Below are 18,220 nucleotides of genomic sequence, written 5' to 3' on the forward strand. Positions count from 1 at the left end.
AAGTAAGTAAGTGGGCCCACTCCTTGTTGAAGGAAGTGCCAAAGAACACAGGACCTTTTCTGTCTAGCTCACTCTTGTAACCCCAGTACCTGTCAGAGCGCCTCACACCTACCAGGCAGTCAATACACGTTGGTTGAAGTGTGTGACACTAATAATATTTGTTAACTTCTGATCACGTGCTGGACGCCGTGCTAGGTGGATTCTTACAACCATGCAAAAGTGGGAACAGATGTCTGCATTTTCAAGGTAATGAAGCTGAATCTTAGAGAGGAACGAAAACTTGACAAACACAATCCAGCCTGTAAGTGGTGGGGCACGGGTTCCAGCCAAATATGTCTGACTCCAAAGTCCATTAACTTGTCCTGTACCGGCCGGAAGGACACGCCTTAGTAAATGTCAGTAAATCTTCCTAAGCGATGATCTCATCCTCCAGCTTCCCACATGCGCACTCTGTGCTGCTAGTCCCAGGGTCCCAGTGTCCCCCCAGAATGTATTTATCACCTCAGGCATTTACGCATGCTGATTGCCCTGTCTAGCATAGGAAGCACCCCTGAGACCGCCCCCAGCCAAACACAGTCATCAGGAGTCAGTAAACGGTGGTCTGCAGGCCACCTCTGGCCCACCACCTGTTTTGACACAACTCCAACGAAGAACAAGGTTTTTGCACTTTTAAATGGTTGAACAGAAATCGAAAAAAGAATACTGTTTCATGACACATAAAAATTAGATGACACTGACATTTCAGTGTCTACAAGTAGAGCTTTATTGGAACAGATGCTCATCGGTTTACGTATTGTCTCTGCTGCTTTCATGCTACAAAGGCAGAACTGAGTAGTTGCAACAGGGACCAAACGGCCCTCAAAGCCTAAAATATTTGCTCTCTGGCTCTTTACAGGAGCAGTTTGCCATCCTCTGATCTATCTAGAGCTTACAGGTCATTCAAGGTTCAGCTTGTTATTAAGCCTTCCCCAATCAGACCAACCCAGATCACACCACACCAGATTGTCTCATCATTTCTGTCCCCTGTGAATTTTTGGTCCATTTTTTTCTGTCTGGAAAAAAAAAATTTTTTTTTGACTCATTCTATCTTCACTTTGAACGATTATTTATTAAAAGAGATGATATCGGGCTTCCCTGGTGGCGCAGTGGTTAAGAATCGGCCTGTCAATGCAGGGGACACGGGTCTGAGCCCTGGTCCGGGAAGATCCCACATGCCGTGGAGCAACGAGGCCCGTGTGCCACAACTACTGAGCCACGTGCCACAACTACTGAAGCCCACGCGCCTAGAGCCCATGCTCTGCAACAAGAGAAGCCACTGCAATGAGAAGCTCGCGCACCACCACGAAGAGTAGCCCCCCTCGCCACAACTAGAGAAAGCCCACACGCAGCAACGAAGACCCAATGCAGCCAAAAATAAATAATAAAATAAAATAAAAGAGATGATATTTATGAATTATAATACAGGCAGAAATATTGTGAAAACGGTTATACAAAAGCCAGGGACCAGTGTAACCTCTTCTAGATGAATTGCTGCTGCTTTATCAAGCTATGCATTGTGTTGCTACAGTGTTCACTGTCAAACACTTATTTGTAGAATTAATGAAGGGCTGTAGGAAAAGCAAATTGCAAAGGTAGAGCCAAGCTTCATTGTTTCCCAGTTCCGAATCCTCTGAGTCTTCATCTGATCTAAGTTCCAGTCTCCAGCCTATGTCTGGAGACTATGTCATTAGGCCCATGGTAGTACAATAGCCACTAATTAAATCTTAAACTTCTCTCACTGTCCTCAGCTGGATAAAGGCCAGCATTATTGGTCCATGGGCATTCTTACCCTCCGTGGGAAAATTGTTGGCTGTTTCTCTCACTGGACAGAATTACTGAATGTGTCTTCTGTAGAGTAGAAATTACTGGCTGCATCTCAATCGGCGAGCCTTTCGTCTCCAGGGGCAAAACTGTTGCCTGCATATATCTCTGAAGGAAAATTGCCATCTGCCTCACTCTGTAGGAAGATTGCCAGTTGTGTCCCCATTATGGGGAAATTGTCAACCATGTCTCCAAACTGAAACGCATGCCAGCTGTGCTTCTGCATAGAAAAAATGTCAGCAGAAGTCGGCGATTTAAAACCCTGTGCGTGATTCTGTGTCTGTTCCTTTTTCATCCCCCTCCCTGGTTTCCTTTACTCTCCCTCTCATCTGCCTGAGTCATCAGAGCCAGGGTGGTGGTGACATTGTTCACCAAATGAGAGACGCGTGTACCGAGGAAGGTGTATTACAACTGATGGTCCAGAGACAAACTACTGTGTGTCTGTGTAACAGCCCAGATAGAAGACCTAGAAGTCAATTTAACAACTGGTAACTCTTAAGATCTGACCCCAGTGGAAAAACACATCAGGCTTTTGGACTCACCGTACAGCAAGCTTGCCTTACGCAGCACCCACTTCTGCATCGTTGCTGCCTCCCCTGTTATTCTGGGTACACGCCCTATGCTAAGTGCTTGACGTGAAAGATCTCATCTGTCCCACAACCGCCCTAGAAGGTAGAGACGCCTCTTATGTCCATTTGACAGATAAGGAAAATGAAGCTTGGAAGAAGGAGTCAAGCCACCTGTCCAAGGCTTCATAACTTATAAGCAGCAGAGCGGGATTTCTACCCAGGCCTGCTGAACTTGGAACCACCTGTGTGCTTAGCCCCCATACTGAATGGGCTGGAGGCCTTGGGTCCCCCTCCTGACCCTCCATCTTGGGCATGAGTTCCTGTGCATTGTCCAGTGTGAGGTCCAGAGGAAGCAGCCCACCCAAGGTCAGCCTTTACCTGTGGTTTCCCTGCTTTCTTCCTTCTGCTGTCCCAGACTCCGCACCCAGCACACTGCATGCTTCCTTTCTACTTTTGCCCCGCTTGTAATAAATGTAGTTTTAGCTTTAGCTTCTCTAAAGTCAGCAGTTTTCCTCTTAACTCTTCCTCTCTCTTATTTGTGATTTCAACTCTTTCCCATGAGTTTCCGAGACCTCATGCATGTAGCCAATCATCTGAACTGTCTCAGGTGAATAGCCCTGTGCCAGGCACCGTGAAGGATAACATCAAACACAAGATACTTTCAGCTCCGTGGAGAGGTATTCATGTCTGTGCATGTTAGAACACAAAACATTGTCTGTACAGGACACATAATATAGCCTATAGGATTTGAAAGGAAGTGTCAGTAGCGCTGTAACCCAAAATGTATTCTGGGGAACTCCATTCTGGAGAGATGCTGGCTGCAAGTGATTTTCTCAAAAAATAAAATGGAATGGGGAAGAGGGCGGTGGTGTGATCCAATAAGATCTGAAATCAGGATTAAGGCAGTGGTTCTCAACCAGGGGCAGCCATGCCCCGCTGGGGGACATTTGGCAATACCTGGAGCCATTTTTGGTTGTCCCCGTTGGGTCATGGGGCTTAGTGAGCTGAGGCCAGGGATGTTGCTAGACATCCTACAATGTCCCAAACTTTCTGGCCCCGAATTCAGTACTGCAAAGGTTGAGAAAGCTGGATTCCTAGATAAAGAACTTTTGTTGTTGTTTACCTGCAGGACTTCTCAGCACTTTTAATAGGCTAATTGCATTATCAACCCCCAAAATTGAGTAGGACTTTCCAAAGCTCAGTTGACCTCAGAATCTGGAATCCCTGACGTATTCCCGAGTGTTCTGCTAAAGTCACTGTGGGAAGGCTAGCCTAGAGTAATGAGCATTAGTAGAGGAAGCTGACATTGCTCTATAGCAGTTGTACTATGATGTACCGTGTGTGTTTGTGTGTGTGTTTCTGCTTGGAGATTGTAGTGCTTTTAAAATAGTGTCCAAATAACTCATTAGTTTTGAAAATTATCCCTTTTTTTTGAAATATACTGTCTATTCTTTTCTCTTTTTGTTGCATTTGGTAGCTCCAATTACATGTATAATTAACCTTTATCAATATATTCCCTGTGTCCCTGATATCTTTTTATACTTTCTATTCTTTAATCTGTTCTTTTGCGGGAGATACATTCTCCACGTATTCTAGTTCACTCATTCTCTCTTTAGTTGCTAAATGCATTTATTGTGTTCTAATTGCCCTTGTTTCGTTATTATTTCCGTTTGGTTCTTTTTAATATATTTTCTAATTATCTGTGAAAATTCTTACTTGGGCATTTTATTTGTTGAAATTATGAAACACTTATTTTAACATGTGTGTGTGTGATGTGTCCATTATCCATGTTTACTTGCTGTTTTACTCTCTGTGAAAAGAAGTTAGTCGTGTCTAGTTTCCCTGGTAGAGTATATCATTAATAAAAAACTGACAATTTTTTTTTTTTTAAACTTGTAGTTGAAATACAAGACCAGTGGGATTCGTAGACCTCTCATTATCTCAGAGCTGGGAGGGACCTGGTTGGCAATCCCACCTCCTTCCTATTATAGACAAGGAAACAGGGCCAGAGAGTTGATGGTTGCCCAGTCATTCAAATGAGAGGCAGGAGGGCAGAGGTTAAGAGCATAGGCTAGCAGCAGACTGAGTTCAAATCCTGGCTGTGCGTCCTAGTAGCTATAGAACCTCTGTTCCTGAGTTGACTGATTGTACTGACTTGTGGAAAAGGAAAAGAGTATCTGTGAATATCAAATGAGTTAATACATGTAAAGCACACGGCACAAGTGCTCAACACAGATAGTAGGTGTTATTAAGAGCTGGCTCATTTGTGTTTAGCCTAGACTCCAACCCAGCATCCCTGACTCCCAGTCTGATGTTCTTTCCGGTATCCCTTGATGGGCACAGGAAGAGGTAAGCAGGAACAGAGGCACAGACGTGGGAATGCACGGGTATATCTAAAAGATGAGGGAGCTCACTTTGACTTGATTGTTTTAACAGAAATGATACTGACAACGCGAGGAAAGGCAGGTTGTGGAGGCAGGGTAACAGGCAGATGGTCAGTAGAAAGCCCACCTCTACTCTTCACTACCTGCATGATCCTGGGCAAGGTGCTCAACCTCTCCTGGTCTGTCTCATCTATAAGTAAGGACAGTGAGAGTACCTTCCTCATAAATTTGAGCATCAAGTGGGATAATTTCTGCAAAGCAGGAGGACCAAGAAAGGGTAGCAGCTGTCATGATCATCACTGTTAACGTTGTTACTGGGTTACAACAAGACACAAGACACAAGCTCCCTGTTGGTGAATCTGACACATCCCCAATGAGTAGGTCTGTGCTATTAGGATTTTCTTCAAGGCTGCTTCCTCTCTCTACCGTGGTTCTCTTCGTTTCTTCTCTTGATGTCTTTATTTTCTAGAAACTGGTAGAAAACTGCAGATCAGCAGGATTTCTAATGCCAAGGCAAGGGTCTTTAGGAGAAATACCAGTTCTGATTTGTCTCAAGATGTGTCACTCAAGCACTGGATACTATCGTACCACCTATTCAGTAAATTACACGGAACACAGTGATGTTCCATTTGCATTCCACTAGCTGGTTCCCCAGCACCCTTATTCCCCACTGGGAAAGCAGTAAAATCTCACCTTTTCACATCTGCAATGAAAATTGTGTAATTGTTTAATGTTTGTCTCTTCCTGTAGCCTGTGAGTTCCATGATGGTAGAACGGGGTCTGTGTTGTTCCTCGTGTCCTTGGCATATATAGCACGGGACCTGGCATGTATCACACGACAAATACTTTTCATGTTCTAGGTGACGTACTACGTGTAGTGCATGTGTGTGCAGGCACATAAAAGACACTTAAATAGCTGATAAGTGATTGCTCAGCCTGAATCGGTGAAAACCTTGAATTACAGACGACTTGTATTATTTTCACACTTTTCAAGGACTTAAACAAATTTGAGGTGAATAGAGTATCGCTTAGATAGTTAAACAGATCATGAAAGGAACCTAGTAGGTAGGTATTATTTTCATTTAAAAATTTAAATGGATTATCAGTATTCATTCATTTAACATATTTACTGAGCACCTCCTATGTTCCAGGGGATACAGCAGAACAGAACAGACAAAAACCCCCACCCTCATAGAGCTTGTATTCTATTAGGAAAGACAAATAATACATATTAAACGTCAGTGCCCATAAACTGGGGGACAGGGACAGAGGGAGGAAAGGCTGACTCATTGCACACAGGCCACGGGGATTAGAATCCAGGGGTGAGAGATGACCTGATGGCCTGGGCTTCTTGTGATGTGTTGACAGGGTCATTCAAAGTCCTGGGGGCTCCAAACTATACTTGCTAATGATGGGGTAAGGCTTGAACTCATGAGCCCTTGGTACAGAAGCTGTGCTCTTAAGTGTTTGAAATGGATTCATTCTCTTAAGGACTTGGGCTGTGTAAACAGGCTAGAGTAGAACTGAGAGCATTAAGAGCCCTTCCACTAACTTTCATCTAATTAGTGCACAATAAAAAGTACTTAGTGCAATAACCAGGAAAAAGAAAGAGCCTTCCGGCTTCATAGTTCCATGATGCTATGTAGATTCTACCCTGCTATTTTCTTACAGCTCCTAAAATAAGGTCTTGTAGATGGTACAAGGCAGAATTGCATGATGATTAAGAACAGAGACTTTGAAGTTAGACAGACCCAAGTTCAAAATTCAGCTCTTCCTCGGTTGAGCTACTTGATCTTGCTGTGTTGTCCGTGGACAGGTTGCAAAGCCTCTCTGTGCCTTAGTTTTCCACATCTATAAAATAAGAAATCATGGTTCCCACTTCATAGGTTTGTTGTAAGGATTAAATGAGATAAAACATGCAAAGCGTAGGGCCTGGAACATAATAAGCTTCCCATAAACAGTAGTTATTGACACCATTAAATATTGTTGCTGAATGAATGAAAGGAATTCATGGAGTTGATATTAAGAATTGGCTAAGCATAAACATGTAATGAACTACAAAGTGCTGTGCTGGTGGGTATGTTATCTATATCCTGGCCTCTACATTCTACATAAATAATTAGCGATACATGGCTTGATTAAAATTTTTCTTTCATTTCACCTCCATTTTCTGGGGCTGTCACTTTAAGGCTTTACAATGTTGCTACACTGGCCTGCTGGTATGCCAAACATTTGGAGAACAGAGTCCTAGGTATAACCTTGTAAATATTCTTTACTTCATTTAAATATCCCCAGGTTCTGTAGTCCTCAGTCCCAAATTCTCGAGTCTTTTAATTGAAGTATAGTTAACTTACAATGTTTTGTTAGTTTCAGGTGTACAGCAAAGTGATTCAGTTCTACATATATATTATTTTTCATATTCTTTTCCATGATAGTTTATTCCAGGATATTGAATATAGTTCCCTGGGCTACACAGTAGGACCTTGTCATTTATCTTTTATATAGTTTGTATCTGCTAATCCCAAACTCCTAACTTATCCCTCCCCACCAAGAATCTTAGTAAATGAAATATGATTGGCTAATACGGAACCAATGCATGCTTTTCATGATAAAAAATAGCGACTGACATTTATTGAGGACCTGCTATGTGCCAAGCAACGTGCATGTCCACTCTGCAGCTGGGAAAATGGAATCTCAGAGTAGTAAATAAAATGTGGACAGCTGGGGGGCTTCCCTGGTGGCGCAGTGGTTGAGAGTCTGCCTGCCGATGCAGGGGACACGGGTTCGTGCCCCGGTCCAGGAGGATCCCACATGCCGCGGAGCTGCTGGGCCCGTGAGCCATGGCCGCTGAGCCTGCGCGTCCGGAGCCTGTGCTCTGCAGCGGGAGAGGCCACAGCGGTGAGAGGCCCGCGTACCACAAAAACAAAAATGTGGACAGCTGGTAAATGACAGAGGCAGGAATTGACTGCCTCCGGGTGTGTAGTTTCCAGAGCCCTTCCCACTTACTGCCTCAAGCTTGCCTTGCAGATGCACTGGGTAGGGGGTGACCAAGCCTCAGGGCCCCCATTCCTCTCTCTATGGGGATGTTTGTATGGGGCAGTCCTAATGAGATTACGTTGAATAGAAACTAAGGTGAAAATCTAGTTCTCAACTCTGAGGGTACCAATCGGAGTCCAGGGGCCTTCATTAGTGCTCCATCAATGTCCAAGGGAAATGGGCACAGACTGAGACGAGGGGTCAGAGACTATTGACTTCATGTTTTTCTGTTTCAATAGGTTTTTTACTTCTCAAGTTCAATTCTGATTGATCAGTTTTTTTGTTGTTCTTTTACATGGTTCTGTGAAAATTAGTATTTTGGTTTGACTTATGGTTTAATTCAGCAAGGTTTGAAAGACAACTCATTATATTAGATTATATTAGATTTTCTACAAAGAATTTGGGTTTTTAAAAATTTTTTATATTAGGTATAGTTGATGAACAATGTGCTAGTTTCACGTGTACAGCAAAGTGATTGTTATACATGTACATGTATCTATTCTTTTTCAAATTCTTTTCCCATTTAGGTTATTACATAATATTGAGCAGAGTTCCCTGTGTTACACAGTAGGTCCTTGTTGGTTATATATTTTAAATAGAGCATATATGTCGATCCCAAACTCTCAATTTACCCTTCCCCTACCTTTCCCCTTTGGTAACCGTAAGTTTGTCTTCTATGTCTGTGAGTCTGTATCTGTTTTGTAAATAAGTTCATTTGTATCATATTTTAGATTCCACATGTAAGCGACATCCTATGATATTTGTTTTTCTCTGACTGACTCCACTTAGCATGATAATCTCCAGGTCCATCCATGTTGCTGCAAATGGCATTATTTCATTCTTTTTTATGGCTTAGTAATATTCCATTGTATATAGGTACCACATCTTCTTTATCCATTCATCATCGACAGACGATGGACATTTAGGCTGCTTCCATGTCTTGATTATTGTAAACAGCACTTTCTTGTGGTATCTTTGTCTGGTTTTGGTATCAGGGTGACGGTGGCCTCATAGAACGAGCTTGGGAGTGTTCCCTCCTCTGCAATTTTTTGGAAGAGTTTCAGAAGGATAGGTGTTAACTCTTCTCTAAATGTTTGATAGAATTTTCCTGTGAAGCCACCTGGTCCTGGACTTTGTTTGTTGGAAGTTTTTAAGTCACAGGTTCAATTTCATTACTTGTGACTGATCTGTTCATATTTTCTATTTCTTCCTGGTCCAGTCTTGGGAGATTGTACCACTCTAAGAATTTGTCCATTTCTTCTAGGTTGTCCATTTTATTGGCATAGAGTCTCTTATGATGCTTTGTATTTCTGCGGTATCCGTTGTAACTTCTCCTTTTTCATTTCTAATTTTATTGATTTGAGCCCTCTCCCTCTTTTTCTTGATGAGTCTGGCTAAAGGTTTATCCATTTTGTTTATCTTCTCAAAGAACCAGCTTTTAGTTTTATTGATCTTTGCTATTGTTTTCTTTGTTTCGATTTCATTTATTTCTGCTCTGATCTTTATGATTTCTTTCCTTCTACTAACTTTGGGTTTTTGTTTGTTCTTCTTTCTCTAGTTCCTTTAGGTGTAAGGTTAGGTTGTTTATTTGAGATGTTTCTTGTTTCCTGAGGTAAGATTATATTGCTTGAGGTAAGATTATATTGCTATAAACTTCCCTCTTAGCACTGCTTTTACTGCATCCCATGGGTTTTGGATCATTGTGCTTTCATTTGTCTCTAGGTATTTTTTTAATTTCTTCTTTGATTTCTTCAGTGATCTATTGGTTGTTAGTAGCATATTGTTTAGTCCCCATGTGTTTGTCTTTTTTACAGTGTGTTTTTCTTATAATTGATTTCTAGCCTCATAGTGTTGTGGTCAAAAAAGGTGCTTGATATGATTTCAATTTTCTTAAATTTACTGAAGTTTGATTTGTGACCCAAGATGTGATCCATCCTGAAGAATGTTCCATGTGCACTTGAGAAGAAAGTGTAATCTGCTGTTTTCGGATGGAATGTCCTAAAAATATCAGTTAAATCTATATGGTCTATTGTGTCATTTAAAACTTGTGTTTCCTCTGTTTTGATGATCTGTCCATTGGTGTAGGTAAGGTGTTAAAGTCCCCCACCATTATTGTATTACGTTAGCATTTGCCTTAGGTCATCCTATGGTGGGTGCATATATATTTATAATTGTTATATCTTCTTCTTGGATTGATCATTATGTAGTGTCCTTCTTTGTCTCTTGTAACAGTCTTTATTTTAAAGTCTATTTTGTCTGATGTGAGTATTGCTACTCCAGCTTTCTTTTGATTTCCATTTGCATGGAATATCTTTTTCTGTCCCCTCACTTTCAGTCTGTATGTGTCCCTAGGTCTGAATTGGTTCTCTTGTAGACAGCATATAGATGGGTCTTGTTTTTGTATCCATTCAGCCAGTCCATGTCTTTTGGTTGGGGTACTTAATCCATTTACATATTAGGTAATTATCAATATGTATGTTCTTCTTGCCATTTTGTTAATTGTTTGGGATTTGTTTATGTAGGTCTTTTTTTCTCCCCTTCCTCTTTTGTTCTTTTCTCTTGTGATTTTTCTTTTTTATAAGTTGGTCCAATTTTTTTTTTTTTTTTTTTTTTTTTTGCTGTGCGCGGGCCTCTCACTGCTGTGGCCTCTCCCATTGTGGAGCACAGGCTCCGGACGCACAAGCCCAGCGGCCATGGCCCACGGGCCCAGCCGCTCCGCGGCACGTGGGATCCTCCCGGACCAGGGCACGAACCCGTGTCCCCTGCATCGGCAGGCGGACTCTCAACCACTGCGCCACCAGGGAAGCCCCAAGTTGGTCCAATTTTATTGAAATCTGTTACAGAAGACAATTCAAATGGGAACCGCCATCTGTGGTTTTAAGACCTGTAGAAATCTGAGTTACGTTTTACTGCAAAATATAAAATACATTAATTCAAACTACAGTGTAAAAAGATTTTATTATTAATGAATTGTATGTCCTCATTAAATTAGATATTTGCAAATGTTTTCCTAAATAGTTACAGCTAATTTAGAGATATCTTTTAAAGTTCAAATAGCTAGTTTAAATTTGAGAAAACATACACTCACTGTAACATGAAAGATGTTCACATTGAGATACTTCAGCCCCAAACTTCACAAACTACTAGAAATTAGAGGATACTTTGTTGCTAGAGGAAAAAATATCACTTACATCAGGGAAAATTATACTAGACTACCAGTTTAAAATAAGCAATAGTTCACATAATATTAGAGAAATTCTCTCTTGCCTTACAAATGCAAGATAAATCCTCTAGACTCCCTTCTCTGTAGAGACCACCAGCTCACTACCCAGGCTCTGAAACTTAGCACAATTAGGGAAAAAAACAGACAGGCTTCAGTATGAGAATTAGCCAAAACATTTCCCGAGGGAAGCATTTCTGATTCTGTTTTTGTTAAGCATTCTCTTGATCTTTAAGCTCTTTTTTTTTAAAAACAAAACAAACAAAAAATCCCACTCAATCCCCAAGATCAGTTTGAAAATGAAAAAAAATAGATCTGCTGGCTCTCACAGCAACCTTCATCATGTCAAGGCAATGGTTTAACTCACATCTCCTGATATTTCCTCCCCATTTCCTACTGACAGCGTCCCCCCCTTGCCCTTAGAGTAGTTGAGGTTCCCTGTAATACAGACTCTTGGTCTTTTTAGCGTTAGCTAAAACACGTGTTTTGAAAACTGTGTTTAGTAAATACCCTTCTAGTCCTGACCTAATTTCCTGATATATAAAGCACATAAGAGGTGTTGTCCCCTGCGACTGTCCAATGCTTACCAACTATTTAGGAAGTTCCCTTGACTCTTTAAGTTTGCCTTTAGAGATTAAAATTCAACATAGAAAAACAATCAGTTATCAAACATCTATTCCTAATTTAGAGTAAAGCTACATTACATAGCAAAACTCCACTTATTAAACTCTATATCTCATGCAAACTTAAAATTTTAAAAATAGTAATTCCAGGCCCCAAGGTAGACCATGAACCTACTTAGATGCAAACATGGTAAACACTTAAAAAAATTTTTTTAACTCTTCCTAAAAGAAGTGTGTTTTTGGCTTATCAACATTATTCATGAAGTCTGTTGCTAAGGAACACAATTTTTGACCTGGAAACAGAAATCATTCTGGTAATCTGACACATGACTAAGATGCTAAGACCGTAGAATTAATGGCATTCTTTTGGATTCTGTCCTGTAATAATTTTTAAGTGGAAAACCATGAAGAGGCTTCCAGCTCAGTAGAGACATTGATTAAAACCAGGTAAAAATGGGCAGGTTTGCAGACCTTGGGTAACGCACGTCAAATTCACTAGGCCAAAGGAGTGTGTTTTTCATGACGGGGCTCTCACCACTCACAGGTTTTGGGCCAGTTTTCCATAGCCTCCTCTCCCAGCATCATAGTCCTGACGATACTCATCTCGTACATGGCCTCCAGAACGCCCACGGCCATACTGCCTGCCCTCCTTAAAGCCTGTGTCCCAGTCTGTGCGAATGATCCAGTCATCCAGACGTATTCCATTTACGTACCACGTGGCATTTTCTGTATCTGCTCTTGAACAGTGTCCCACAAAGCAGAACCCACATGCTGTTTTCTTCATTTTATCCAGGCCCATGACGAATTTTCTCTCTGTCACCACTTTGGCTGAAGAGTTCATAGATTTGTTCTTCAGTTGTGTATAAGAGGAAAGATTTCCAACATGCGGTGTACAGCTTTCCTTCAGTAATTAATTTTTCCTGTTCTTCACTGTCACCCCGGCAGTGCTGGTCCTGGTACTGGCTCAGCTCGACATAGGGGTCACTGCGCCTTCAGGAAGGCACCCGACTTAGTGCACAATGTGGCCGAGGAGGCCACCACTGTGAGAATCTTCTCTTGTGATTTGATGACTAACTTTAGTGCTGTGCTTGGATTCCTTTTTTCTTTTTTGTGTGTGTATCCATTGTAGATTTTTTGGTTTGTAGTTACCATAAGGTTTTGATATAGCAGTCTATATTTAAACAAGATTGTTTTAAGATGCTGCTCTTTTAATTTCAAATGCATTTCCAATATCCCGCATTTGTACTCTCCTCTTCTTACGCTTGCTGGTTTTGATACCACATTTGTATGTGGATGATTTCCTACCTTTACCAGTGAGCTTTTCCATCTGTAATTTTCTTGTTTCTACTTGTGGCCTTTTCTTTTCTACCTAGAGGAGTTCCATTAGCATTTGTTGCAAAGCTAGTCTGGTGCTGAATTCTCTTAGCGTTTGCTTGTCTGTAAAGCTTTTGATTTCTCTGTCGAATCTGAATGAGAGCCTTGCTGGGTAGAGTATTCTTGGTTGTAGGTTCTTCCCTTTCATCACTTTAAATATATCGTGCCACTCCCTTGTGGCCTGAAGAGTTTCTGCTGAGAAGTCATCTGATAACCTTATGGGAGTTCCCTTGTATGTTATTTGTTGCTTTTAATACTTTTTCTTTGCCTTTAAGTTTTGTCAGTTTGATTACTATGTGTCTTGGCTTGTTCTTCCTTGGGTTTATCCTGCCTGGGATTCTCTGCACTTCCTGGACTTGCATGACTGTTTCCTTCCCCGTGTTAGGGAAGTTTTCAGCTATTTTCTCTTCAAATATTTTTGCAGGGCGTTTCTCTCTCTCTTCTCCCTCTGGGACCCCTATAATGTGAATGTTGGGGTGTTTAATGTCCCAGAGGTCTCTCAGACTGTCTCTATTTCTTTTCATTCTTTTTTCTTTATTCTGTTCTGTGCCAGTGATTTCCACCATTCTGTCTTCCAGCTCACTTATCCTTTCTTCTGCCTCACTTATTCTGCTATTTATTCCTTCTATTGTATTTTTTATTTTAGTTATTGTATTGTTCATCTCTGTTTGCTTGTTCTTTAGTTATCCTAGACCTTTGTTAAACATTTCTTGTATCTTTTCGACATGTGCCTCCATTCTTTTTCTGAGATCTTGGATCATCTTCAGTATCATTACTCTTTTCCAGGTAGGTTGTCCATCTCCACTTTTAGTTGTTCTTGTAGGTTTTTATCTTGGTCTTTCGTCTGGAACATAATCCTCTGCTGTCTCATTTTGTCTAACTTTCTGTGATTGCAGTTTCTTTTCCGCAGGCTGCAGGGCTGTGGCTCTTACTGCTTCTGCTGTCTGCCCCCTGGTGGATGAGGCTGTCTAAGAGGCTTGTGCAGGTGTCCCGGTGCAGGTCCCTCTGGTGGACAGAGACATGTCAGGGGGTGTGTTTAGCAAGCAGCTGTGTGCTCAGGAAGACTTTAAGCTGCCTGTCTGCTGATGGGTGTGGCTGCGTTCCTGCCATGTTGGTTGTTTAGCATGAGGTGTCCCAGCACTGGAGCCTACAGGCTGTTGGGTGGTGCCAGGTCTTGGTGAGGAAATGGTGGCCTCTGGGAGGGCTCACACCAATGAGTACTCCCCAGAACTACCACCGCCAGTGTCTTTGTCCCTGCAGTGAGCCACAGCTGCCCCCCGCCTCTGCAGGAGACCCTCCAATACTAGGAGGTAAGTCTGGCTTAGGCTTTTATGAAGCCACTGCTTTTTCCCCCAGGTCCTGGTGCACACAAGAGTGGGGTTTCTGTGCCCTCCAAGAGGGGAGATTCTGTTTCCCCCCAGTCCTGTGGAATTCCTACGGTCAAACCCTGCTGACCCTCAAAGCCAGATTCTTTGGGGCTCCTCCTTCTGTTGCCAGATCCCCAGGCTGGGGAGGTTGATGTGGGGCTCAGAACTTTCACTCCTGTGGCAGAATTTCTGTAGTAAAATTATTTTCCAGTTTGTGGGTCACCCACCCAGCAGGTACGGGGCTTGATCTTACCGTGGCTGTGCTCCTCCTACCGTCTTGTTGTGGCTTCTTCTTTGTCTTCGGATGTAGGATAACTTTTTTGATAGGTTCCCTCATTTTTCGGTTGATGGTTGTTCTGCAGTCAGTTGTGATCTTGGTGTTTTTGTAAGAAGAGGTGAGCTCACATCCTTCTTCTCCACCATCTTGTCTCTGCCTATAGATTTTCTACATAGAATTTGATAATGACTCCGTGAGTGTGTTGAACGGGCAGGAAAGAGAAAGCCTTGGGGGATGAGTTACTCAGTAACCTGAAGACTGATGTTTGGTTCAGCCTAAAATTGTGATAGAAACGCTTATTAGGTGGAACCATACTCAATTGCCGTTATTGTAGGTCAAAACTAATTAAATGTAGGCAAATATGTATAGCTCAACATCATACATGCTGAGCACCCAGAAGGCAAAGATTTCACTAATTCATCTGGCTTTGGTTCCAATCAAGCAACAACTATTTATTCAATATTTATGTGCAAGAGTCTTAGTACAAAGACGAGAAAAAACAAAATCCTGCCTTCAAGAAGCTCACATTCCTAGTTGAGATAAGCCACGGATTGTTAAATGCTAATGTGAGAAATGATGCTTTCATTGGGAGAATACCTGAGCAAATGCTAAGTGAACAGGCCAGACCAAGTGTGATCATTTGGGGCTAAAATAACATGTAAGAGATGAGACATATGAATCAAGCAAAATATGACACAATGACGGAGGAATGAAGGGCATAAAGACGGGAAACATCAAGATGTATTTCGCACATCCAATTTGAACGAGAGGAGTTCAAAAACAAGGTTAGAAAGATGAACTAAGGCAGCTTACAACAAGCTTCAGTGTCTTTTATTCCTGTAAGTGCTTTTTATTCCTGTGAGTGGAAATCAGCTGAATCTGTTGAATGGAAGAATAAGCAGCTAGATACCAGCGCAAATGGAAAATATATACAAAAGACGTTGTAGCCAGAGTTTACCTATGCAACTGAGGCACAGAAAAGTTAAGTAACTTGCCCAAGGTCACACAACTAGTCAAGGGTAGTCTGACCTTAAGCCCAAGGCAGTCTGGCAGCGAAGTCCCACTCTTAAGCACCATGATCCAAGAGATACGTATACATAGGTCCACACAAATCTTGTGTTTATTCATAGCAGCATTATTCATAATAGCCAAAAAGTAGAAACAACCCAAGTGTCCATCAACTGACGAATGGATAAACAAAATGTAATATAGCCATACAATGGAGTATTATTCAGCCATAAAAAGGAATGAATCATGCCACTACATGGATGAACCTTGAGAACATTACACTAAGGGAAGGAAGCCAGTCACCAAAAAAGAATATATATATATATATATATATATATATATATATATATATATATATATATATATATCTATATATAGAGAGAGAGAGAGAGGGGGAGAATGATTCCATTTGTGTGACATTTCTAGAATAGGCAATTTCATAAAACAAGAAAATAGATTAGTGGTTGCCTAGGGCTGCAGGAGTAGGTAATGGGGAGTAACTGCTAATGGGAATGGAGTTGTTTTGGGTTTTTTACAGAGGATGAGGTAATGAAAATGTCCTAAATTTAGACTTTGTTTATGGTTGCATGATTGATTATACTAAAAAAAAAAACCCACCAACTATAAAATTTAGATGAGTAAATTTTATGGTATGTGAATTATATCTCAAAAAATGGCATAAACACAATTTTTAAGTGTGTAAGATGACTACAGGTTATAGTATATGCAGTGACACCCAGGAACCATGGGGGAAAGTGAAAGAGCCAGATACATAGACCTGGAGCTTGTGAACTGTCAGTGCCAGATCTGTGGATGTGACAAGCCCCATGGGAGTCCTTCCATGAGAAACAAAATATGGAAACCAGTGACAGCTTGTTCTGCTGCCAGGGAGCTGACAGTTCTGTTAGCAACTTAAATTCTACCGATTCCAGCCCTACTCCAGGTTAGACTGCTGGCTTTCGAGCTGGCCCAAACACGTTAGCATCAGCTGATAAGGATGTACTAAATTTCTTTTGTTTTGCTTTTGTTCTGCAGTTTTTGAAGAGCCGGAAGATCCAAGCAACAGGTCGTTTTTCTCTGAAATCATCTCTTCGATTTCGGATGTGAAGTTCAGCCACAGTGGGAGGTATATCATGACCAGAGACTATCTGACGGTCAAAGTGTGGGATCTCAACATGGAAAACCGCCCCATCGAGACTTACCAGGTACAGACCACCACCCACTAATACGTAGATTGGGCACTTCTTCAAGGGTTCCAAATCAGCCCCTGCCTGCAAAGGCTTACAAAGCAGAAGGATAAAAGACATGTTGAGCCAGTTAAACATCCAGAAATAGCAGGTAGACAGCTCAGTGTAAGTCTGGATAGATCTAGCCTAGAGGAAAGGTCAAGAACCATGCCCTGAGGTCCCAGTGTTTACAGGCTGGGAAGAGGAAATGGATTTGGCAAGAGAGACTGGAGAAAGTGCCAGTGAGGTAGGACGGAAACCGAGAGGAGTCCTGGAAGCCAAGTGAATCGAGGAGGAAGAAGTCACCAACTGCCGTATGCTGTTGCTGAATCAAGGAAGGACTGAGAAGTGGCCAATTGGATTTAGTAACATGGAGATGATCAGGCACCTTAATGAAAGAGTTAGTTGTAGGTGAAGCGGTAGGAATGAATGTCTGATTGGAGTGGGTTCAAGAGAGACTGTAACTAGAGGATGTGGAACGTAGTGAAATTTTTTTTAATTAATTTATTTTTGGCTGCTTTGGGTCTTCGTTGCTTTCTCTACTTTCTCTAGTTGCGGTGAGCAGGGGCTACTCTTCTTTGTGGTGCACAGGCTTCTCGTTGCGGTGGCTTCTCTTGTTGCGGAGCACGGGCTCTAGGCACGCGGGCTTTAGTAGTTGTGGCGCGCGGGCTCAGTAGTTGCGGCGCACGGGCTTAGCTGCTCCGCGGCATGTGGGGTCTTCCCGGACCAGGGCTCGAACCTGTGTCCCCTGCATTGACAGGCAGATTCTTAACCACTGCACCACCAGGGAAGCCCTGTAGTGAAATTTCGAAAGAGATTTTTGTTCTGAAGAGGAATAGAGAAATGGGGTAGTAGCTGGAATGGAATGCAGGATTGAGGAAGTCATCACAGCTTGTTTTATGCTGATAGGAGTAAGCCTGTAGAGAGGGTGATAATTAATTGAAGCAGTCAGCTTCTCAAGGGAATAGATTCCACTGCAGAATTGGACTTAGATGAGGTGGGCAACTCATCCGTCAAAGGAAAGAGAAAAGAGTAAGTAGCTACAGATGCAGTAGGTTTGTCAATTTTGTGATGGGAACATACAGATGGTTTCTTCTTATTGCTTCTATTTTCCAGTAAAATAAGAAGCAAGGTCATTAGCTGAGTGAGAAGGAAGAGAGTGAATTGACTGGGGCAGTATGGTAGGGTTGCTCAGGGATCCACTTGAGGTTTCTATTATTGATTTAAAGTGAGACTGATCTGTGTGATTGTGTGTTTTTTCCAGCCACATTCACCT

The 18,220-nt window shown here is 41.9% G+C and overlaps 1 protein-coding gene and 1 pseudogene across 3 annotated transcripts in view; one reads left to right on the forward strand and one right to left on the reverse strand.

Moving 5' to 3' along the window:
- PPP2R2B (protein phosphatase 2 regulatory subunit Bbeta) overlaps positions 1-18,220 on the forward strand; it is a 678,268-nt gene that overhangs the window by 650,501 nt on the left and 9,547 nt on the right. For all 3 annotated transcript variants that reach the window (XM_032628594.1, XM_032628595.1, XM_032628593.1), the window contains one exon: positions 16,754-16,923. In XM_032628594.1, the coding sequence (XP_032484485.1) occupies positions 16,754-16,923 (170 nt within the window). The remainder of the gene's footprint in view (positions 1-16,753; positions 16,924-18,220) is intronic.
- Positions 12,231-13,937, reverse strand: LOC116750508 (annotated as a pseudogene).

Source organism: Phocoena sinus, chromosome 3 (genome assembly GCF_008692025.1).
Source record: "Phocoena sinus isolate mPhoSin1 chromosome 3, mPhoSin1.pri, whole genome shotgun sequence".
Classification (NCBI taxonomy): Eukaryota; Metazoa; Chordata; class Mammalia; order Artiodactyla; family Phocoenidae; genus Phocoena; species Phocoena sinus.